This window comes from Ptychodera flava, chromosome 3 (assembly GCF_041260155.1).
Source record: "Ptychodera flava strain L36383 chromosome 3, AS_Pfla_20210202, whole genome shotgun sequence".
Classification (NCBI taxonomy): Eukaryota; Metazoa; Hemichordata; class Enteropneusta; family Ptychoderidae; genus Ptychodera; species Ptychodera flava.
In genome coordinates this window covers 2,391,638-2,417,878 of record NC_091930.1, presented here as the reverse complement: position 1 = coordinate 2,417,878, position 26,241 = coordinate 2,391,638, and the positions used below count along the sequence as shown (strand labels likewise).

The window sequence follows — 26,241 nt, the reverse complement described above, 5'->3', positions numbered from 1 at the left end:
AGTTAAAAGGTCAAAGTTTGGAATACTGCCATGCATCATTTGCATAACAGTTGTGTCATATTTACGAACACCATGTCCCCATATATACCATACAATTTGCTTAAAAGATCTTGCAAGTTTACTTTCCGAGGAGCCCCGAGTCACTAACTTAAAAGCCAATAAGGCATATCGTTCTCGAAAACAATCATATGACTCGTCCGCTCTACATTATCTATATACACCACGCTGGAACAGATTGAATATTGCTCGACTAGTAGGGAAAGTTGATAATTTGAAAATTAAAACCATCCCTCTTGTCATATATCTTTGTGTACGGAGAGTGATTCTTATTCGGAGAAACAGATCAAGGTATTAAGCTGAATTCGCACTTTCTGTTGTTGCTTGATCTCTTACTTATCTGGATAAATCTCATTCAGATAATTCGATATGTTTGTATTATTCAAACTTAAAACGTCATCATTATATCTGTGTGTGTGTTATTAAAACAATTTGCAATTCTCTGACAGCCAGATATTTTGAGAAATTGTATGAACTCAGCTTCATATGAATATCGAAATAAATTTGCAAGAAGTTAAGCACAGTTTATTCCCTTCGGAATGACCACAATTTGTCTATTAACCATGCCTGCAAATTTGATGAATATTTTGTCGATGAGGAAATAAAACATCTTAATAATTTCCTCATCAGTGTATTTATGTTTGGCATCAGTGGTGTTATAGAAAATATCCCTCGTTGCTTGTGATGACAATGTATTGGTATCTACAACTGCCATTCTGTGGAAGCAGGCTTGTTGTACCAGAATTGACATTCATGATTTAAGTTTATCAACGGGGATTGTGGTGTGCAAAGTGGAAAAATCAAATGTACGGATGGACGTGTACTTGATTTTTTTTAGATTGTACAGTATTTGATAATTCTTCGAATTCTCTAATATCCACATTCGATTTAATCCACTGCTCTTAAAAACTTTATCACAATAGCGAACAAGACCGTTTTTGATGGTAGTCAAAATAATGGTCAATTGATGTGATAAATGTTTTGTTGTACATTTGCTGGAATCTGCTATAAACCGCTGTTTATAAGTGCTCTTATGAATCCGTGGCATTATTAGGCCAACCGAATTTGAATGTCGAAATCGAAGAAGGAATTCTGAAATATCGTGATATTTCTTTCTGTGATTGTCGTTTTAGAGTTGGCATTCCCAACATCGGATTTTACATGTAACGCCGTGCATTACGCGGCCAGCTTATATATGATGACGATATTAGAGAACGAAACGCGTATTAGCTCGAAATCCAGCACATGTGCAATGTTCGCACGAAACAAGTGAGAAGATGTAAAGGCCATCGCTTTGCAATATGCTAGGAATAAATTGAATATCGAAATTTGGTGTAGAATAGGAAGTTAATTCGTTTGTCAATGTTTCATTTGTAAAGGCGGAGTCTCCTTTTAAAAGGGCGCGAAGCTGTGGTTGCGTTCACTGTGTAAGTGGACACCAAATAGGCAACACGCGAGCACACGCCCCAGAAACTGCCACTTTCTAATTTGTTTTCCAGTCGCAACAGGGCAGAAAACTGTCAAGCAGTCAGCGCGAAGCTGCTGCCGATCGAACTCTGTGGTTATATTCAAATTCTAACGCGACTGGAAGATGATTTTTAGGAAATTCGAGCGTTGGTGTTTGGGAATCAATGACCATTGGCGATTTGAACGGACTGTCAATCAAACGCTAACCTTGTATAAACTCTGTTTGCAGGATTAGCAAAAGAAGCCAAAAGGTTGAGATCAGTTTGTGTAATTAATGGTATAGAAATCAAACATCATACTGGCCAAGTGTTTGACTGGGAGGAGAACTCCACTAATGCGAGAACCTGGGATTGAAAATTGCGGCTTTAATGTTGACTTGACCTGGCGTCGCAAGTCGGACGGCTATGCCAAACATAATAAGTTTCAAATTAAATGAATGTTTCAGTCAGGCATATTTAATTACAAACGAGTTACTCTGCTTTGTTTCCGAAACAGACGGCACATGGTCACCATGCTCCCCCAAATCCCAATAGAGCTGTTATTGAGTTGCGTTTGCCAGAGTGGACAAAGTTTCAGGGTAACCACTTTTCGGCTAGATGCGTTCCTTATTCAGAATAAAATAATTGATGGGGGTTTATAAACACGTAATTAATTTGCAGTTCTCTACAGCTCGATATCTTTTCTTACTTTCTTTTTTTCACTTTTCCCGGGATCAACTTGAAGAAAAGCCTTTATGTAACTATCATCTACTGACAGCTATTCTAGATCCATAGCTTTCCTTGTGACAGACTTTCAGATCAGCCTCAGGCTGAGTTAACAGCGGCTCAGCATAGACACTAACTTTGCAGTTTTATCAGAAAGTATCACAAGGGCAGGAAGGAGCGCGCTTTTTACGTGTAGACACCAGCTATTGAGGAAACCGTTGACAGTATAGGCGCGGATGGATGTTTTGTCTAAAATGTATCAGTCTCAGTGAGACGGGATTATCACTAAAAATGTAACATTGTCGGGTCCAAACCAATATCGAAAATCGCATATCGGAAATAAGGGGCTGTGTATCAAATTGCAATATTCGATTTGTTTCACGCATAAGACAGAACACGTCGCACAAGAGCAACTACTTCATGCGCAATATTGCTGGTCAACACTCGTAAATATCAATTTAAAGCCGATTCCACACATTGTTTTTCTCTTTCCAAACTAGGAAGATGCCTGGCCGCCAAATGTTCGCGCACCTCGCGGAATTTAAATTTTCGAATTTGTTCACAAAATCGCAGCGGTTTATGTAAAATTAGCTGGTAAACGTCATTTCCTTGGGTCTGAAATCTGTGACGAAATGCAATTTAGACATAATTTATCATGTCTTTCTCTGATTTCCACATCGAAATATGGTTGGCCTAATATGCCACGGATTCTTATGGATCTTGGAAAAATCAAGTACAGGTGTGGCAATACCTTGTCATCACTGGCTAGAGATATGTCCAACTCTCTTATACTGATGCATGATTAAGCAAATACCTTCTTCACATCAGGTCGAAAGAGAGTATGTGTTATTCTCTCATCTGAATAAAGTTCCAATGCATTCACTAAGCACTGAATGTAATAGCTCTTGCAGACAAAAATGTTGTTAGAGGCTTTGTCTGCAGGTACGATAACATATTCATCATGCAAGGCACTAAGCATTTACGTACTGCAGGGTCACCAAGGGCTGATCTTGTGTTGATGACTGTATTTGAAGAACGAAGACATAATGTGGGCTTTTGCTTTATCTCGGAGAGCACTTAACCAGTCACTCCAGGCATTCTATGTCAACTTTTTCAAGTGCTGCCCATTTCCTGTACCTATTTCTGTTTGTTTATGAATGTGTGTGTATTTGGGTTTGTATGTAATACGATATGTATTTGGCCTACAGACCCATATAAGGCATGTCCAACGAAATTTTGAGTGGCTAAAACTATCGCTATTCCAGAATATCGAATAGAGATACCGCTGTTCGTTTTATGTTCATGAGTCAGTACGTCGCGGCTCCAGTGTAGTTGTAAGGCTCAGTGTAGACGTCTTGGCAGGTGATCCTGGTTGGCAATAAACCCGAAATCTACACCTCAGCGTAAGTTCAACTGAATAATTGAGTACCGTATAATAATCGGGAGAGCAACATAGGTGGCACAAACATAAAGTCCTTTGAGTAACAACTATAAATTTCCTCATCGCACAAAGAGAATCAAACCTGCAGCATAAGGCTGTACGGCTGTAGTCTTAATTCTGCAGTGCATCGCAGTGGAATCCCACGTATTTCGAACGTTGACTCATTAAACACTCACAACAGAACAGGTTTCCGTCAAGTAACAAAACAAGATATGAACTGAAGGTGCTCACGTGTTTTATAAAAGGTTAATTTATAGTAGTTCGCTTCACGGAATGTTGAATATCCAGTAAACAGACTCAATAGTAATCAACAGAACAACTTGACCTACTAATGTGACCTCTGAATGGAAGAAATGTTTTACAAAAAGTTTTACAAAATTGAAAAAAAATTGTTATGAAGCATTGAAATTGGCTGCTGATGACTCGACATGTATTGACATTTATCAGACACTACTGGACGCATGAAATAATACAGTATGACATGAATTACTGCATACTTTTTGACTATTATGAAGTTGTGTAAAACAATTGTACCTTTGACCTGTCTCATTTTAAAGTGACTGACAAACAACGAGCAAGGAGATGTTACGCAACATTTGCACACCTCAGGATAATCACTAACCAAAACACAAGAACAAAGACAGACATTCTGACAGCAGTTCAATTGAGCACACGACGCGGAGTAGAAGACAGACTTCTGATAAGACAAGCCGTTTATACGGTGTTACTGCCAGAGTATGCATATCTGACGAGGATTTATTGTATTATGTTTTTCATATTCCTGTCAATAAACCAAATTCATACCAATATAATCGACACTCGTGTGAGGCGTGTAATAAGAACAATCAGATATCTGTTATAACATTATATGTAGCAGGTTTCATCAACTTTCGCACAGTACTCTCAGATTTAATTTGCTAATTAAAAAACTTTATTGAATATGTATATAAGCTGATTATTAACTTGACACGCCAAATGCTCCCAGTAGAATGAAATATTATCAGATCAATATCTGTAGTAAGTTTCATCAAATGTAATGCTGTAATTTTTGAGTAATATCACTAATTACAAAGTTCGTTAAATATGCAAATGAACCCTTAATTAACTCCACACATCTAAATGCTTTACACCACAATGATATATCTGTCGGATCAGTATGTGCAGCAGATTTCATCACATTTGGTGCAGTTATTTCGAGTTATATCACTAATTACATAATCTCATAGAATATGCAAATGAGCTATTTGTTAATTTGACACAGCTAAATGCTTGTCAGTACAATTAGATATTTATCAGATCAACAACTGTTACAGATTACACTGACTCGGGTGCCGTACTTTCAGAGTTATATACGTAATTACAAAGTTCATTAAATAGGCAAATGAACCCATAAATAGCTTGACACTATTAAGTGCTTTACACCACAGTTAGATGTCAGTCAGATCAGTATCTGCAGCAGAATTCATCAAATTTGGTGCTGTTATATCGGAGTTATATGACTAAGTATAAAAACATCATGAAATATGCAAATGAGTTATTTATTAACTTGATACTGCCAAATGGTTCTACGTATAATTAGATATATATCAGATCAATATTTGTTGCACGTATCATCAAGTCCGTTAGACGAAAACATTGACCAATGAGATCGGAATTGACGAGGTGCCACCGGCGAAGACCGGTGATGGCAGCGTTGTGGCCACAACATGCAATGTGGTACTATGTGGTTTATCTAACGGTATATTTCGAGCTCGCCAAAGTCGAAAACTTGTGCGATATTTTCAAAAGTCGCAGCATCTCTAAGAATGAGAGTTACGTTTCGATGGTGCTGTTGCATTTACTTCATAAATTGATTTGTAAATTTTCTGAAATTTCTAAATTTTCTGCGAAAAACGCTCGTATACGATGACGTCAAACAGAGAAAAATACCATGGGATTATATATATGTCGTCGTGGGAAATTACAGTGCTCGATGCTACGGCAGAGCGTTATGATAAATAAACAGATTACTTCAAGTAAAAAGTAATGAAATCTATTATTTACGTTTCATGCATCTTGCAATCCTTCTATCTGAGGATTGCAAGATGCATGAAACTTAAGTAATAGATCTCATCACTTTGTACTTGAAGTAATCTGTTTGTTTATTTAAATATATATATATATATATATATATATATATATATATATATATATATATATATATATATATATATATAATGTGTGTGTATATGTGTGTGCGGTGTGTGCGATAAAAACAAAGGAAAGTAAACAGTTGTAAAATGAATATGTAACGCCTACCGATTTATTTGTTCTATACCATTGTTCCAATGTATGCGCTCCTTGTTTCAGCAGATCTTCCATTCTCTTTCTCATCTTTTCCTCATGTCTTTCTTCAAAACTGTGTGACTTCCATACCTGTCCGAATCATAAGAATTTAAATATTGTTTGCGTGGGACATTATGATGGCCCGGCTTCATTCATTCTTTCATTCGTTCAATCGTACATTCATTCATTAATTTTTGTATTCATTTATCCGAGCGTAATTATTATAAATTGGCGTGATTTTACTTTTTAATGACATTATATCAGTAGCTATGTCGTGTATGTAAAGGTAAAACGGCAAAAACTGGTTACCTTATTTTAAACACATGACAAAGCACAAATAATCTCCAACCTATAGATTGTTTGTTTGTTGTTTGTTTGTTAATTTGTTTGTTTATCAGTTTCTTTGAGTGCTATGTCCGTCTTTTTGTTCTTTGTCACTGTCTATGTATCTGTCTATCTGTCTCTCACCCTGTTTTAGTCATTCAGCGGTACAGAAGATTCAAGGTCAATGACACCTGAACTACTGATAAATTCCTTATGCAGGCAAGGTTACGGGAATTTTGAGTTAGTCATGCAAATAGCGCCTTCAGTAATGTTGTTGTAGAAATGATGTTCATTGCCTTTATTTCCGAAGGCTTTATGATTCCTTATGTAACGACGTAATGCTAAAGCATCTTTCACAATTGTCTGCGTTTTAATTCATGCAGGAAATTATCTTTACAAAAATACATCATATAAAAGTTATAAACGTTCAAACCAAACAAGCATACATGCAGCAATCAAAACTTGAAGTTGTGTACTATTTTCCTTTGAGTTATATTTATTGGATGCAGACTCAGTGAATTAGTGATCTTATGCCTGATGACTATTGTTAGAATGACAATGTGGAATCTCATTTTCCTAATTTGCCTGCATCAATTACCATCAAATAACTCCATAGTAAAGGTATAGGTCACATATGAAGTTAAATATATACCTTGCATTCTAAAATAAACACTCTAAAAAAGCATTTTAAAGGTGTAAGTAACAACATATAAATGTTATGCGCACCTTCGCTAGAAATCCTTCTTCACTCATTGTTATTCCTTTCAGAAAGTTTTTATCAAAGACAACTTTTCGAACTTCCTGTAGAAATAATAAAGGTTGAAATGAATAAAATATACTAAACAATTAAAGGTAACATTATGAAAAGAGGAACAGTTAATGTACAATGTCAACTTAATAAATTCAAGACATAAGATGTTGCTTACATAATATTTATACATGATAAATAGACAATCATATGTAACTAACATGAACTGCTTAACAATTGGTTATCATTGTATGGTAATTCAGGCTAAAATACAAACACATATACACAAATATTCAACAGCAATAATACACACATACCTGCCAACATACATACATACATACATACGTACGTACGTACGTACATACATACATCCATCCATACCTACATACATACATACATACATACATACATACATACATACATACATACGTACGTACGTACGTACGTACGTACGTAGTACGTATATACATCCATCCATCCATACATACATACATACATACATACATACATACATACATACATACATACATACATACATACATACATACATACTACTACATACATACATAGGACAAAATGCTTGATATGCGATTGCATATTTACGTATATTGACGTATATGGAACAGAATATTCATTGCATACGCAACGTATATCTTTGTACATGGAACGTTATAATACGTTGATATGCGTAGCGTATTTCTATGCAGATCTCGAGTATACGTAATGCAGATCTTTGCACACTAAGTGTACACTGTAGTTTTGCATTGTATTAGTATACGTACGTGTATACTTAACGTATTTGACACATGACCATATGACTCTCGACCTCCATGAAAAGATGTTTTCGTATCCTATGAAGTTATCGAGATTAATAAATAAAGTTTAAATAAATAAAACATGTACAGAATCAGTATATGTGTATATATTGTTGTATATCAAGCATGTACCCAGTGATACATGCATACAGACATACATTTATACATACATACATACATACATACATACATACATACATACATACATACATACATACATACATACATACATACATACTACATACATACATACATGCTTTCATGCATGCATACATACATACATACATACATACATACATACATACATACATACATACATACATACATACATACATACATACATACATACATACATACATACATACATACATACATACATACACGCACGCACTCACACAAACACACACCAACACACACCTATCCACACACACACAAACACACACAACACACACACATATACATACATACAGACATACATACTTTCAGGCATGATAGAAAGGCAATATCGTATCGATCATTTTCACTCAGTTGAAAGCTCTTAGATTCATTATCATCCGTCGACCATTTTTTTTGCTGTTTCGTATTTTAGAAGTTTTGATAACCACAGTTGCTGTCACTCTGAGCAATAACTGTTCAGTCAGTTCCAGAAACTCAACCTAAGGTAGCGTACACTGTAGTGTTGCATTTTATTACGTACGTGTATACTTAGGGTATTTGACACATGTACAGCATCATTATATGTGTATGTATTGTTGAAACAAGCATTTTGCCCAGAGTTTGTAACTAAGGATAATCCCTTTTTTGGTATTCTTAACCTCCTGAAAACCATTTGGCACTTTTATACCTCAAGATGACCTTTTACCCGTGATATTGTAATGCGTTGACGTCAGCGCATTTTCCTGGCAGAGTTGCAATACCATCCGTAAACTCTAACTTAGAATGCTTTGGGACCTCATACTACATTGTTGACGATCACATATTCATTCACAGTCGTGTGGCTTTGTCAAGTTTATGATATTTAAGCAGGAATTGTGAGCTAAAATTGATAGAAATTTTAAAATTGGAACCTAAGGACAGCTACGATTTGAGCGGTTAGAAGACGGCAATTCTTTTGACCAAATATGCTCAGAAAGGTGACGATTCTACATAAATAAGGGATCAAGACACGTATATCATGCAAACGGCGAAGAAATTCAGTCAGCAGTTCACAATTGGAAGTATGATCCTCATACGATCGGAGGAAGTAAATCCACCATCAAGACAGGCCATTTGATAAAGTGTAGGCGCTCTACTATTTAAAGTCGACAACATGAACAGACAAGACAATTGTCATCTTGTATTACACCGTTAGATGTATTTACTACTTACAGTTTGTCTTTAGTAGTAAATATGGTTAAATAGGGTAAGACCAACCACAAATTGCTGCAGAACCTTTTCTTCAGAATACATTTTGGAGAGGTACCAAGAACATATTAAAGTCTATTTAGAATCTACCCTTGGTTGCCTGCAGAATAACAGAAACAACATAATTATCCGTAAATAAACTGCACTGTGACACGTGACTGATCACGAGCTCGTCTTTTTTTCATTTCGGTGAACCCGTAATAAATAATATCATGATAGAAAACGGAAATGAGAAAGAAAACCTCCTTTGCCAAAATGATAAGGTACTTAAAGCTATTCACCAAAATAATGAGGTAGTTCAAGCCATTCACCATCGGTTATAACAGTTGGAATCGAAGTTCAACACATGCGACAAGGATAAACAGGTGGAAATCGAACATGTTCACGAAGACGCCAACGGCAAAGTTGGCCATAATGCCCCGCGAAAATCAAAGTCAAGAACCAGACAGAAACAAGTCACAGTGTGAACCACAGGATAATGCAATTCAGTGTGCCAAGCGGGCCAGCATCTCCTCATCTGATCGCCAAAAGCCAGTAATTCCATAGGAACACGCCTCAAAGACTCATTTAATGTCACAGACCCCGAGATTAATCTGTTTACAGACGCTGTCAAAGCTGTCAGTCAAGTCGCTTTGCCTGCAACCATTTGCTATCCGAGAGCGAGTAAAGAATTTTACCGAAGCATCGCCAAAATTAGATATTTTGTTCTGAATTGCACAGTACACTGAGACGATTATTAATCAAATTGTATATCGAAACACAGAATAGTGTAAGGAATCGCATTTACTCACTTGCGGACAACATTAAAAGATCAAAAACGGCGATACTTTGCTTCAAAAAGCGTAACGAACATCTGGTCAAGTCGAATTTCAACACGCGCACAGCAAGCTTGTTCACAGCTCTTAAGGGTAGAGCTATATGACTTATTTAGTGCTTTGTCATAAAAAGACATTACAATACATTAAAATCTGCTTGAAAAACAATAAAAATTTATCTTACAAAACAAAGCATTTCTATACATTTATATATGTTTGATAATTTATGTATATTTACTTATGCTAAAGTGGGAGGTAAAAAGTGTATGTGTGTACAGGAAATTCGATTTTGATTAAATAAAAAATCTTGATTCCTATATATGGTAATTTATGAGAAAACTGTGAACATCTTCCCGATAGAAAACAAGTAATATCTGTTCATTTATAGGTGTTTGGTAATCTTCTTTGACCAACCTTTAAAAGTAAGTTTATCTTTTTGTATTTGCTCTTGTGTGGATTGTGTGTGGTTGGACCAAGAAGAAAATAAGGCGTGCGCCCATCGAGTAGACAAAGCTCATTTGTATGAAATGGTAACAAGTGCCATTTTGGAGTGAGAATGCCGTGGAGCAGAAGTAAGAGGGCGAAGGAGGAGGGGGCCCCTGCTGCCTGTGCCACGGGCGGCCTGCTGGCTGGAGGACAAGTGTGCCTATGTTTTAAGTAGTACAAGCCTAGGGCTGTTAAAGTAACCCCAGTCAACCCTAGAAGAACGTAAAATTGTTGTACACAGTCTCGGAGGGTGCAGTCTCTGGTGCTTTATGACCACTGTCCAGAGGAGCTACACAAACCCCGTGGGTTGCTTTCACTGCTTTTTACTTGCATTTTCTTCCGGCAGAGCTCGACCAATTCTTCCCCATTGTACTTGACCACGCCTTTTCTCTTTCTTTAGAAGTAAATCTCCTTCTTCTTTGCTGTATCCACGTGATCCGCTGCCAGTGTTTCCATACTCTGCATTTTTGGGGATAGGCGGCCCCCACTGCATGCATTCTCTCCGGTGAGGCATCTCATTCCATGTTAGCAATCGGATTCTTTTGGTCCCCTGTTTTTATATCGAAGTTTTTGGCCTTTGCTGATAAAAAGAAGAACAGGCCCCGAAGTGTAAGCCAACCCCAGCTTATTCATCTCACTCCTTACAAGAAAATCGGCGTTCAGATCCTTTGATTTCCAGACCATTACTAGCCAAAAACTGAGGTGCTTGACAATGTTTCTCGCTCATACGGTCTTTCAATACTGTCTCATACATGGCTTAGTGTTTGCTGATAAGCTTGACCGCCACCATGGTAAAAGGCTTGCCATTATTGCTTTGGCTGGCTGCCACAACACACAGCAGGTGCTGTCATTTCTTTTCTATGGCGTCCACCTCTTCCGCTTTCTGAAGGGAGGCAACTGGGTAGCCTGCTTTGTTCAACACATCCTACACTTTTTCTACCATTGCTTCTCTCATTTGCAAACATAATGTTGTGCGACGGTATTTGTACAAAAAGAAGCCATAAGGAGCGACGGCATCAGAAGTGCCACTACAGTGAGGGGTCAATCTGTATAACTTGTGCTGATGCTCCATATAATAAACTCTATTCAGGCGCATGAACATGGGGTTCTCTGCTAAAGTGTGCAGCTAGTCAAGCAAGAGTAGGATATCAGTTTCTTCTGCCCGTTTTGCTTTAGAGAGCACAGAGCCGTAGTATCTCATGCTTGCCTTTAGTCTTTCCTTTTGAGTAAGTTTGTGGGCAGGAGAGACCAGAAGAACCAACATTGGCATGTGAACTAATCCTACAAAGCTGCAGGCGCGAACGCCGCAGTTGGGCAAAGATAAGGAGAAGACTGATGGCTAACACTCGCTGGCCCACATATATGCCGCCCTTGAGCGGGCATGTAAACTTGCATGTATCCTCATACTCCACCAGTCTGTCTTAAAGGGTGCAATGAGCTCTTTATAATGATGAAGGCATCATAGGGCAATTGAGTAAAGCAAAAAGCAACTCCACACATCTTATATACATTGGTTGTTTGAGTTTAATGTATCTTAGTGTGTATTTTTTTTTGAATTCTTCTGTAAAAGCCTGATTAGGCACAGCGAGACACAGCTGTAATCTGCATGTTAGTGCAATAGCCCTCCAAGAGCCACTGCAACGGCCATACTCCTGTCATTTTTACTTTTGTGTCAGGCTATGGGGTTGCGGGCTGCAACCCGTTTGTTGGTAAGTGAAGGGACTGTCTGTCATTACAGGAGCCCTTCCATATCGTAGGCCACATTTTATTTGCTTTTCCATCGACGCCATTATTGTAGTCAAAACTCATTTTTTGCTGTAGCCTACTGCGATGATTTCAATGATTATCAATATCCAACTTGGCATTCAGCAGCAGAGCAAGTAAAACAACCATTTCCAATTTTATTTTGGCGGCGTCAATTGTATCTTTCCATTTTTGGTAGCTGGCGACTTTGTCCAGGTTGGCCATCTCACCTTAATGGAGAACACCCAACTCTTCTCATGCCTGTTCTGTGCCTCCCGTCAAACCAACGACGGTGCTTCTGATTCTTGCTTTGGCCACAAAAATGCATTAAACATGGGCCTTGATGTGTTTGTCCAGTCTGGCCATGCCTGTTCTATGTCATTCCTCTACCGGCAGGGACAAGTCGGTTGTACTGTCCTTCTGCCCAATCGTTTGTGAAGAAATAATAGTGGGCATTCTTGCTTCCGGACTCGTCTGTTAATTTGATTTTGGTTTAAGATGTCATTGTGTAGAACTATTTGCTGTTTGGCTGAATGAAAAATCCTGGCCCTTGAACTTTGCACCTTTGCTCAGCAAAGGACCACAGTTGGTGACAGACACGTAGCCATTGTCAAGACCCCTGTTTCCTCCTCAACCCCATCTTTTACCTGAAGTCTTCATTGTCTCTGATGCCAAACTTTTGGAAGAGGACTCCAAAACTAACCTTTACATAGGGGTTGTTGCAAACTTTGAACATGCCATCGTCAGGCACGTGCACTCTGGGCACAAAGAGCTTTGAAACGTTCAGTACAGCACCCCCAGCCAGACAATGCAATGAGTTGGTTGCTAGTGAAGACAGCGAACATTGTGTCAATTTCATTTCAATAAAATATCGATCAAAATCTGTTCGCTTGCAGCTCGTATTTTCAGGTAAGGTCATGAATTTTTCCATAACAGCACATGCAAATTGACATATATATCATAGATTCAAAGTATCTGTTGTTTTCTTGCACTCAAATTGATCGACGACAGTTTGTTTAGTTTTGGTGATGCTGTTATGTCTCAGCATATTTTGGCGCACTTTGGCCAAGTTTGGCGCCGTGCGATCCACATGTATGCAACAAAACATTGTATCAATTTCCAACAAAAGAATATTGATCGATAACATTCACCACATGTATACAGTGGAGACTGTGCAACAGTTCGCCTCCGTTCTGTGTTATCTTTACCATTTACTGCAATATTCATATTCATCCAAAAGTTTGTATAAAAGACAACAACTTGCCTGGTATTTGGTCTGTTCAACGTGAGACACATTTACAGATTAATATGCGTTAATTTCAGACCCTTGTTCTGCACATGTAAGCGCCGTCAGATCGCCATTTTATTGACGGCAACAGTATATTTCAGTGATCGGAATAAATAAAATGCAAATAAAACAAAACTTACAAAGAAATTCAAATATCTAAAACGATATGATTTTTGAATATTAATGAAGGGGGTCACCCTGCCATTTTTCACCATCATTGGTTAAGAATTTAATGAAGTTTATTTGGTGAGAAGTGTTAAACGTTCAGTGCATCAAACGCCATTGTTTTTCTATGGGAAAATGGAGCATATTCAACACAACGTAAATGAAAACAAATACAGCAAGTTTCATGAAGAATTTCGAAAATCCTAAACGATAAGGTATATGATAAGATATAAATAATAGGAGAAATGTGCCACTTTTCATCTTCATTGGTTCAGACTTAAGGAATTTCATTTGGTGAGAAATGTGCAATCTGTTTGGTACATCAGTCGCGCATAGATGCCATTGTTTTCTATGGGAATCGAGCTTATTTAACACATTGTAAATGAAAAAAACATCCGAAAAAACCTGTCGGTTCATTTTTTTTATTTCGCTGGTATTTCTCCCAATATTTGATTTTACGCATCTCATGAAGGTTAACTAAAACTCTATCATTTTAGTTTTCTTTTTTAATTTTTACTCTTATTTTATATGAAATGACGAGTTTACGATCGTCTCTGCTGTTGGCTGTGTGTTCACCTATTTTGCATAGAGTATTATCGCTTCGGTATGGTAAAATTCCCTCATGAAATCATAGCCAAAATATCATAATGGAAAGAGGAACATATAAAAAAACGGAATCTACAACTCTTTCATGAATATTTAGCTGTGCGGCTGGGAAGTTTGGCGAAGTTTTCAACATTATGCGGAAGACTGATTTGGCTCTCTTTACGCTCACTCGACGTATTTGCGGCAAAAAATTGGGCGTGTTTGCGTGAACAAAATAGGGGCCTTTATGCCCATAGTGAGGATGTGCAACCCCTATCTCATAGAGAACGTGCCGTGTGGTGAAATGCCCATGAAAGAGAAGGTTCTTATCTGAGGGGACAGGGCGGAGGCCAACAAAATGGTCTTGGAAAGTTAAACCACAACTTGCTATGGCACAGCAAATAACAGAAGTTGAACTGAAGGGGCCAGTATTGGATATGAAGGCTGGCCGACCAAGCCTTTGCTCCGTTTGCAATTCTGTGGGAATAAGATATTGTTCTTGAATATGTCTCTGGGCATGGTGACAAACTTTTCTGTCCTGGTGACATATATTTTAGTGCACCTTGAGATTACCCACAGGTGCTACACGCACCTCATCTACTGCTGGGACCTCTGGGTCAGATCATTGTTGAGCTTGAAACTGTCAGCGTAGCCGACCATCCTGCCTATTTTCCTCTTGAGATGCCTCTGGCTTCTCCTCCTCAGTATAGATGCTGGGCAAGTACTTGTGCATATACCTCTCCAGAGACAGGTGGCGTTCTCTCCCCACTGAATATTGAGTGCCTTACAGAATATATCCATGATAATGGCCAAGTCTTGGTCGTCCAGCTGGTTGGGCGCTCCACTCTCTGTCTAGTTTCTCTGAGAAGCTGCTTGTACCAGATGTATTGCAGTTTGTATCTTTCTCTTTTCGGTGCCACCCCAGTGCTTGTCTGGATGGCATTGGCAGAAAGGACGGTTGCCCCCTCTCCACGACCACCAGTAGGACAAAGAACAAGCGCATCCAGCATGCTGGTAATTAGCATGCCATTTGCAACGTTCAGGCCCATATTGATTAGGCCTATCAACTTGTAACTGTCTGGTAAGCAGCGACTGTTCTTTCAATATTGTTACGTGAACGGAAATGAACAAATGGTGAACTCAGCAGTTTCCGTATACAATGAAAATTATTACGAAAATAAACTAATAGCTAAGTAAGGGATAGAATACAAACTGTAAAAGTGTACAGACTACTTATCTCAGCTGGAACCGCAAACCTCCAGTGTTAGAATTGTAACAGTCAGTCGGATGAATGAACAGTCCTTTGGCTTGCAGGCTTGAAGTTGCACAAAGTCCACAGTATAAATCCAGCGTGGCAGTGAAGGTCTTGAAAAGTCTTTAAATTAATACTGCTGGAGTTTCCAAAGACTTGAAGTAACGCGCAAGAGACACGATCCCAAATGTCTGACTGCAAGCCTGCTGTCCCAGTATTTATACTCATGTGGTTATATAAGAGAATATAAGAACAATCTAGAACTTTTATTGACATGCTAATTACTGTTCTAAAATTATCTGTCTTACACAACTAATTAACTTTCCAGAATATTCAAACACCATTAATTGAATTCAAGGTTGTGAGTTCGTCAAAGGTCATGACCTCGAGAATGCTATAGACTAATTAAACTCAGGTCATGATGAGTATGGGGGAAATGACATACATGACAGTATATACATAACGTAATCATTCAGTTAATTGGCATCTTTAAATACTAAGACATGCACCATGATTCTATAATTTTACATGCAAATCTCCTTGCACTTGAAAAATATATTTGTTTGTATGTTGTGTCATGGATTGGTGTCAGTACGCAATATTCGTTCAAACAGCGTTGCTCTTCACTGTCTTCTTTGTCTTGGGATACATCTATGAAGTCCATCCTCTTGAAAAATGGACCTTCAGACACTCTAGCGCAAAACCGAGGACAGTGAAGTGTAAGAGCTCATTTGTTAGCCCTCTACCAGGGTTTGCCTTGGGGACATGTATGTTTGCTGTCCACAGGCTGCACCTTCCTAGATCAATGCTGAAGCTGAAGACTTCTCTATTTTTCTGAAGAAACTTTGGGATAACATCCTCATCCTATGCTGCCAGCCAATTTACTATGTAGAATTAAAGTGCTGTCATGAAAATAGCTATTCACTCACAAAGGCCACAGTGACACCAGTCAATCCTAGGACAGATACAGCACTTTTTGCAGCCAGTCCCTTCAGCCACGGGACTGTTTTTTTGACCAATTGTTTTGCCAATTCATATTTTTTCCTCATGGAGCCATCACATGCAGGTGCTGTGGTCGTCAGTTCTGTGGTGATTAGCAGTTCTTTGATGGAGAGCCATTTCCAGTGGAACAGCTCCGTCAACTTCATTTTCAGCTCCTGTGTAACACATTTTCTGAGGTTAAACCCCTCTTATCCCCAATTAATGAGATCAAAGACAATTCTTCTCAAGATAGCATTATTGGTATTTTTGAACCATTATTCATAATGGTTTAAATCACTTTCTAGTGATTTTTCTTCCACTACCCCTGTCAATATTTTGAGAGATACCGGGGCATTGGCAGATACCCTGCCATTTTCTGAAAAGTCGTTTTCGGGTTCTAAAGTTCTTATTAAGGGGTAGACCATAAGAGACTACATTCCTGGTTCTCTCAATAATGTCTATTTGTCTTTGGACTTTGTTTTTGGACCTGTGACGTTAGGTATTAGACCATTTTTGCTTTTTGAAGGGTTTCGCCTTCTTCTTGGAAACAACCTTTCAGGGGACAAGGTCATTACAAATCCATTTGTTACTGATAATCCTAGTTTAGATCAGAATCCATAGCCAATAGAGCTGGAAATTCCTGGCTTATTTCATTACTCGAGCCATGTCAAAGGAAACTTCTGAGAACCAAAATATTCTCAAAAATAATATCACAGATGTTGACTTAAATGACACCTTTCTCAGTCAGGTGTTTGATACGGATCATTCTGTTATCCCTAGAGAATTTGAAACTTCCAGTCAAACTTCTGCTGACCCAGGTCAGACATTTTCTAGATCAAATCTCATTGCAGAACAACACAAAGACCCAGATATGTTGTGTTTGTTTGACAGGGTAGATGATGACGATGAAACTTCAGAAAGTCTTGTTTCATATTATACAATATCTGGTATTCTCATTACGTAAATGGAGACCTCCAGATGTCTTGGTTGGTGAAGATTGGGCTATATGACACCAAATTGAGGTTCTAAAGTCTCGTGCTGAAATATTGCGCCTGGCCCATAAAACCCCTTGGGCTGGTCATTTAGGAGTCAGGAAAACATCATAAAATTCTCAGCCACTTTTATTGGCCTAATTTCAGGCAGGATGTAGCGCATTTTTTGTAAAACTAGTAATATATGTAAAATGGTAGGAAAACCAAATCAAACCATTCCAAAGGCCCCTTAACAGCCAATTCCTGCATTTCGAGAACCATTTAGTAGGATACTCTTAAACTGTGTTGGGTCCCTACCAAAACAAGATCAGGAAATGAGTACATGTTGACAATTATGTGTACATCTACTCGGTTCCCAGAAGCCATGCCACTGAGGAATATAAAAGCAAAGACTATAGTAAAAGGTTTAGTCAAATTTTTCACTTTATTTGGCCTTCCTAAATATGTCCAATCCTATCAAGGCTCCAACCTTGTGTATTGAATTTTCCAAACGTAATGGATCAGCTAGGCATTAAACTGTATAGGTCATCCGCTCTTTGCTGTTAGAGAATCAATTCAATAGCTTCTTGTTTTAGCCCATTAAGGTTGCATTTTGACATACAGTCCATGGCCCACTTAAAGGCGGAGCCTCCCTTTAAAAGGACGCCAAGGTATGGTGGCGTTCACTGTGTAAGTGGACACAAAACAGGCAACACGCGGGCACACGCTCCAGAAAATGCCACTTTTTAGTTTTCCCCGACCACAAAAACAGACAGACTGCAAAGTGGTCAGTGCAAAGTTGCTGCCGATCGAACTCTGTGGTTATATTCAAAGTCTAACGTGAGTAGAAGACAATTTTTTTAGGAAATTTGAGCGTTTGTGATTAGAATCAATGATCGTTGGTGATTTGAACCGACCGTCCATCAAAAGCTTGCATAAACCCTGTTTGCAGGATTAGCAAAATGTGACAAAAGGTTGAGATCAGTTTGTGTAATTAATGTAATAGAAATCAAACATCGTACTGGCCAAATGTTTGACTGGGAGGAGAACTCCACTAATGCGAGAACCTGGGATTGAAAAGTGCCGCTTTAAGCTCTTTAAAAAGAAATTCCTATCAGACGATAATGATTGTCTGAATATTTTTACAATATGTGTCCGATTTTCGTACAAAACTCTCAAAGTCGAGTTAGCCAGAGAAAATCTTGAGTCTTCTCAGCAGTCCATGGAAATAAAATATGATAAAAACACATCAAAACGGAAGTTTGAACCAGGTAAAAATGTTCTTGTTCTTCTTCCAGTTCCTGGCAAACCACTCCATGCTCGTTACTTTGGGCCATATCTAATTGATAAGAAACTGAGCGATTTAAATTACATCATAATAACACCTGACAGGCAAAAACAAAAACAGTTATGCCACATAAATATGCTTAAGCCATATTTGGATAGGGATAATCCTACTATAACACAGCCTGTCAGTGCAGTCAGTTAAAAACATTATGAAGATAGCGATACTGAAACTGACTTGAGTGAAAATACTCTAAATTCAAAGCTGGGCTCGGTCAAACTTCAGAATTCAGAAATCCTGGAGAATCTTGAGTCTACAAAGTTGGCACACCTCCAGCTGTCACAACAACAACAGGTGAAAGAACTGATCCACGAATACAAACACCTGTTTCAAGATGTTCCAACGAAAACAAACATCATCAATTATGATGTTGATGTTGGGGACAGTAAGCCTGTAAAACAGCATCCACATGGACTGAATCCAACTAAAGCAAAATATATCCAGGAAGAAGTCAAATACCTGCTGGATAATGACTTTATTGAACCTAGTAAAAGTAACTGGAGTTCGCCCAGCATACTTGTGCCAAAGTCAGATCATAGTTACGTATGTGCACGGACTACAGGAAAGTGAACACGTAAACAAAGACAGACACTTTCCCAATCCCGAGGATTGATTATTGCATTGATCGAGTTGGAAAAGTCAAGTATATGACCAAATTTGATCTACTAAAGGGATTTTGACAAGTTCTTCTGACGGATCGTGCTTGTTAAATATCCGCCTTTGTTACACCAGACAGTTTGTTCCAGTACAAGGTGATGCCATTCAGAATGAAGAACTCTCCAGCAACGTTCCAACAACTTCGTATCCGGGCTAGAAGGATGTGGAGCCTACGTCAACGACATCGTTCTATACAGTGACACCTAGGAGGAACACCTAGGGTGACTTACCTCGGACATACTGTAGGACATGGAGAGGCAAACCTTTTGATGCCAAAATCAGTGCCGTTTCAAATTTTATTTGTTGTTTTATTGTTTTTCACACTTTTAATATCACATTTGTAAAAGAAATATTTTTCTTTGAAAAATTTTCTTTTTTGAGTTTGGGTGTATTATGTTGGTCATTCCCCCCCCCCCACTCATTATGACCTGAATTTATTAGTCTAGAACATTCTCAAGGTCACTGCCCTTAACGACCTCACAACCTTGAATTCAATTAGTGGTGTTTTGAATGTTCTGGAAATTTAATTAGTTGTGTAAGAGAGATAATTTTAGAACAGTAATTAGCATGTCAATAAAAGTTCTAGATTGCTCTTATATGCTCTTATGTAAGCACATAGTATAAATAGGGGCTTGCAGGCATGCAGTCGGAACGTTTGGGATTGTGTCTCTTGCGTGTTACTTCAAGTCTTTGGAAACTCCAGCGATATTAATTTCAAGACTTTTCAAGTCCTTTACTGCCAACGTTTAATTTCTACTGTTGACTTTGTGCAACTTCAAGCCAGAGGACTGTTCATTCATCCAACCAACTGTTGCAACTCTGACACGGGAGCTTTGCTGTCCCAGCTGAGATAAGTAGTCTGTGCTACAAGCTTACGAATGCCGTGAGAGAAATTCGGAACACAGTAAATCAACAAGACAAAGTCTAACAAGCCCTGTGCGTACTTGGTATCCACAGTGTCATAGTGGACAGAGTATCAAGAATATGGGACACTTAGGAATATAAACTCCATCGCGTGTTATTCTCTTTAATCGACCGGAAATGGGGACCGCACACAGTAGATCAGTTTACGTATGCATTTTTAACCACCCTACTCTAATCAAGTACATAAGAAGCAATACTTAGATGTAATTCTTACCGGGCACATTTATATCAATTATCAAGCGTCTATAAATTAATAGATGTTGCTAATATTTTTATAATCTTAAAAATGTTCACAGTTTTCCAATACTCTACTATGTATAATGAATCAACATTTTCAATGGAAAGTTAATCAAATTTCAAATACAGACAATGTACTTTACCTCCACCGTCATTGAACGAACATTTAAATAAATTACTGAACATGTTTAAATGTAGAGATATAGCTTGTTTGTCAGGGGAACATTGTCAATAGTTTGCCCAATAAATTCCGATGTAATATGGTTTCATATCTTTTGAAGAAGCACTGTATAGGCCAAATCTTACCTTCTTGTAGTGCGATTCTGGCAGAAAAATGATGACCCTAACCTAAAGGCATGCATAAAATACCATGTCCCCAAATTTTTTAAGACGAAAAATAGCGACCCTTCGCAAAACTCTCCCAATCCCTGTGATTTTTGTTCAGTCTCTAAGGGCAAATCCAATTCAAGTCTGATTACCAAAGTGTGCACAGTACATTTTCGGGATAAACAATGATGTGCGTCGAAAAGGAATGTTTGTTCAAATATCATTTGTTCAATACTTAAATTAGACCGGGTCTTAACCATGTGTGGTTATAGACAGGCAACAGCAATTTTGCATTCGCCTGCATAAATCGCACGGGCCACTCTGTGGAATACACTCAGTTCCATTTTAAATTAGTGTATAGCTACAGCAAGGTTGTCAGTCGACAAATATCGTGCCAGGGATTTCCGCCCTAGTGGTGCCAGGATCGGCATTTCAAAGAAAGTAGATCCAGACAGAGACGTGGAAGTGTATAGATTGAAATCGCATTCAATATTCTATATTATCATATACCTAAATTCACATGCCGTGTAAAGCAATGGGGAAGCGTCTCATGTCATTGCATTTTTTACATATCACGCCCCGGCCTGGTGCCCAAATATTGGCAATCATTTGCATTTCTGAAACTACCTTCGATTCTTGTTACTACGCGCGTTGCTATCCAAAAACGTTCCATTCGTACACAAAGCCAGTGCGAGATTAGGACATCGTCAGCGCACTCAGATCGTTGTTGCGCGTGGCAACAGTGGAGCCACCCTGGTAACATCGGCTATTATTTCTAAATTGTGGTGAAATCCTGTGTATACTAAGTATGCGCCTGTTAAGTATCAATTATAATAAATTGACATCAAGTTTTGTCCTTCTTACACCTCGATTAAGCCTGGATCTCTGTTGGTGACATACTAGATCACATCAGTCCCTTTGTGGATAGAGGAATGTGTTCGCATGTTGCTTTGCGCGTTCTAGAATTCTGCAGGTCAACAAATGACATTATTGTATAAGTCAATGCTCGACGGGAAGCAGCCATCACTTTACTGAACAATTAACACAAACTGTGATGAATTTTTGATATCGCACGCACTTTAATCTTGCAAAACGATGCTGATTACTATGCAAACAACATACAAATCATTCTATAAGGTATGTGATACAACCTTTACGGCCTTATACGGACTTTCAGGGGCTTTTGTGGTACAGCGTATGGGTCCTTGCATGCTCAGGCCTTTCCGCTATGCTACCTCGGTCTGCAAAAGTTGTATGAGGGCCGTAAAGATTAAATACTATGTCGACATAGATACTCCTAATAACTACACTGTACTAGACATCAAAACAGGTCCAATAATCGTTATCATTCAAGGTAACTATGTAAATTACCAGGTCAAAGGAACATATAGATGATGACAAAGGCAATGGGGTCATCTTGAACCACGAAATAGTGGCGGTACCAGATGTCCGGAATGGGTAAGCGTACCTTGCCAGCTAGCCGCACCGTCAAGATTGACCCAAAGCGACAAATCCATTGTTATTTGGTGAATTCACCAAATTACTTTTGAGAGTCAAAATTTGGTATGCTGTCACTCATCATTTGAGTAACAGACAGGTCATATTTTGATACAACATCTCCGTATCTACCGTAGAACTTCTTAAATGATTTTACTAATCTACTTTCTGAGAATCCTTGCCTTACTAACTTTTGAGCTAATAGGCTGTGTCTAACTCGAAAGTCTTCATATGAATTGCATGCTCTACTGTATCTAAGGAGTTGTGAAATATACACGCCATAAGCTGGAGATGATGGTATATTGCTTGACAAAAGGGAAAGTTTATGATTTCAAAATTGAAATCATCTCTTGAATCGTCTCTTGAATCATCTCTTGAAATCGTCTACGCCAGACGCGTCTTTACGTGTTCAAAATGTAGATGTCGGTGTTCAAATTGGAACGGCTAGTGTTCATTTTGTTAACACTAGTGTTCATATTATTAACAATGATGTTCTAAACCTGAACACGTAGTGTTAACAACCATCTCCTTCAAGTGTTCAAAAACTCAGCATTACAGAAATTTTGCAATACTGTAAAACAATTAACAATCTTTAGTGTTTTTTTACTTTATTATGGCCATATTAAATTTACTACTGCATCGCTGTTAGGCAAAAGTACACGGATTTTGAAGTAACGAATTTCCCACTATGTGAAAAATATCTCCGGTCTAAAATTACTGAAAGCATGTTTTTTTCTAAAAAAGAAAGCATACAAAATAATTTTACACGTTTATTACGGGTTTAAATTGGAAATTTGGAAAAGAAAATCAGATAACCACCATGAACGTCGGCGTGCAAGAGGTGTTCTACTCCTTAACACTTGGTGTTCAAGTTTTGTGCCTCTTCTTATCCCGTCATGCATCAAAACGGAAGTTGCGACATTTTTCTTGTAAACGCACGCTGAAGTCGTGATCGTGCGGAAGCAAGACCAGAAAGGGTAAGTTTTCTCTCTAAAATAGTAAAAGGTGTTGAATTTTGAAGCAGCTGTATTTTTATCCTTTGAAATTATTTGTGTAGTACTTTGGAATAGCTAAAGTACGTGAAGAAACCTTTTTTTCTTTCAGTGGTACACTTGCTGTGAATACGCAGCGGTGTTTTGGGCCATGGCGTATCGATCGCACTCGGGTCAAGGGTCATCACCGCAAAACTGGCGATAACCCTTGACCCGAGTGCGATCGATATGCCACAAACCGCTGCGTAATCACAGCTAACACATGTCTTTTAGTAATCACAATCGCGTATAAAACATTAGTTAAACATCGCAGAGTGTACACTATATTGTTTCAGCAAATGAGAGTTGGCCTTTCTTTTACTTTTCATCAGTTGATGACAAGAATAAGCCAATATTTTGTAACAGTATCGAAAAGAGGCACTGTATACCAAAGTCACCCCTTTTCCTTAACCTAATAAGGCCACCTTGTCTTTCATTTAAAGTCTCATGTCGCCATATTACCTATTGTTGCATTATTTTCAGGATGTGAAAAGTTGGATTTACCTGGTAATCGAAGAGTTATTACAGAAACTGATAGGACAGAAATTGAAGAAGATGAGTGTACAAGTAGCTGCCTTGAAACAAGCTTGAAAACCTCAGTTCATCTCTAATGTAGATTTAAACTTCCGAGGGTCAGTAACTGAATTTTGATAAGTTTCTGTATTTTTGTTCTGAATTTATCTAAGCTTTGGTAGATCGCTATGATCAACTAAATGTTACTGGAGAATAAGTTTTCAAATACGTGTAGTCTCCCTTATCATATGCAATGGTGGAATGAAGAATTAAAGCAGAAAGCGACAGAAAATTCAGAGTGAAAAATGTACACTCTGAATTTCTGAATTTTCTGAAATTTTCACTCTGAATTTTCTGTCGCTTTCTGCTTCAATTCTTCATTGCACCCTTGCATCTGATGAAGGAGACGTCACGTCTTTGAAGGCTTATGCTCCAGTAACATTTCGTTGATCATAGCCTGCTACCAATCTTAGATTATTTTGTATTGTAGATCAACACGTCTTTTGTTCTCGATTTGTTACTTTTTTAGCTTTGCTTTTAGCGACGCAGAGCTTATCTAATAGGTGAATGTGAAGCATCGTCCTCAAATTTTTACATCCCAAGGTTTTCAAGTTTTCTTCAAAACGACCAGTACGATTCCTTTAATATTTGGAGTACAGGTTCCCAGAGATTACCCTAATCATACATTTTCGAGTTATGGTGAAATACGCAAATTTGTATTTTTGAGGCGAATTTTGCTATTTTTTGGCAAAAATCTTCTTCTCTCTTACTGGTGGTCGACGTCTTCAATATTTGGCAAACATGTCCCTGAGAATGACATTCGTAAAATTTGTAATAGTTGTGATGAATATACAAATTTTTATTTTTCATGGCAAGTTTTTTCGTTTTTGGTCAAAAAATCTTTAAAAATCTTCTTCAAAACTACTTAATGAACAGCTTTGATATTTTTGACATAAGTCTCTGCGGATAGCTTTTTCAGATTGTTCAAATGATGCAGAAATATGCAAATTTGTATTTTTGAGACATAAAAGACATTTTAGACATTTTTAAGACATAGGGAATTATCAGAATGTAATATATTCGAGTTATGATGAAATCTGCAAGTTTTTATTTTTGGGTCAATTTTTACCATTTCAGGTCAAAACATTTGTATCTTGAAAATTACCCGTCTGATAGCTTTGATATTTGCTACACATGTTTTTTGGGATGATCTCAATTTGATATGTCCAAATCATGGTGAAATCTTCAACTGTGTATTTTTGCAGCTATTTTCCCATTTTTTGGTGAGGCCATCTCGAAGTGAGCTGTCAGAGATCCTTTACATAACACTGCGAGCTCTTTCGACGTCTAAGTCGCTTGTTGTATTGCTATATTGGTGCTGAAATGGCTAACATTTAGGTTGTTGCCATTGGTTTTAGACTGCAGTTTCCTTTTACAAGTGAATTTTAGTAAGGACTGAAATTTCCAGGTTCAACAGCAAATGCTTATTGACATACAGAACAAAACTTATGAAACGATGTCAAAATTAGTTAATGTGTTTTTAATTTCCGAGAAGTAGAGTTTTGAAATTTCACTGATTTATTTCAGAGTTTATTTAAAGGTATTACAAACAAACAAATCTTTTCGTTCATGAAGAACTTTGTTGGACAAGGAAATGCGGGTTTTACACCTCCAAGGACCCCTTTACACACTTTCTGCATGTTGTGTCTTACTGTGACACTTTGTGACAACTTGACATGTTGTGTTTACTTTAGTGTAGACAACTATGTACCATGTGCATCAGAGAAGCCTTGACTAACCTTTTTCCAAGTTTGCAATTGTCTATACAAGAGGAAACGTCTTAAACTATCTTACAAAAACGGAGTGAACATAATATACGAATACGTGTTTTCAACACAATAAGTAAGCCAAATTTTGAGCTTTTCCAAACACGATATTTTGTACGTTTTTACAAGTATAAACTATAACGTAATCCACAATATTGAAGTTAAACCTGTTTTGTCATTACTTTGTTCATATATTTTGAAAACGATCGACAGTGTTTATAAAGATTTTCTTTTGTTTATGTTTTGATACGAAGGTGTTTACACCGTTGGTGTTTTCCTCTGACAAACTTTACAAAGTGGCCATGTTTATTTT

General features: G+C 37.9%; 1 protein-coding gene across 1 annotated transcript in view; it reads right to left on the bottom strand.

The window, feature by feature from the left end:
- The window catches only part of LOC139130280 (guanylate-binding protein 4-like), a 74,475-nt gene that overhangs the window by 35,869 nt on the left and 12,365 nt on the right, over nucleotides 1-26,241 (bottom strand). Inside the window, exons 6-7 of the mRNA XM_070696033.1 lie at nucleotides 7,045-7,119; nucleotides 5,968-6,084 (exon numbers count right to left, since the gene is read on the bottom strand). Coding sequence (XP_070552134.1) covers nucleotides 5,968-6,084; nucleotides 7,045-7,119 — 192 coding nt within the window. The remainder of the gene's footprint in view (nucleotides 1-5,967; nucleotides 6,085-7,044; nucleotides 7,120-26,241) is intronic.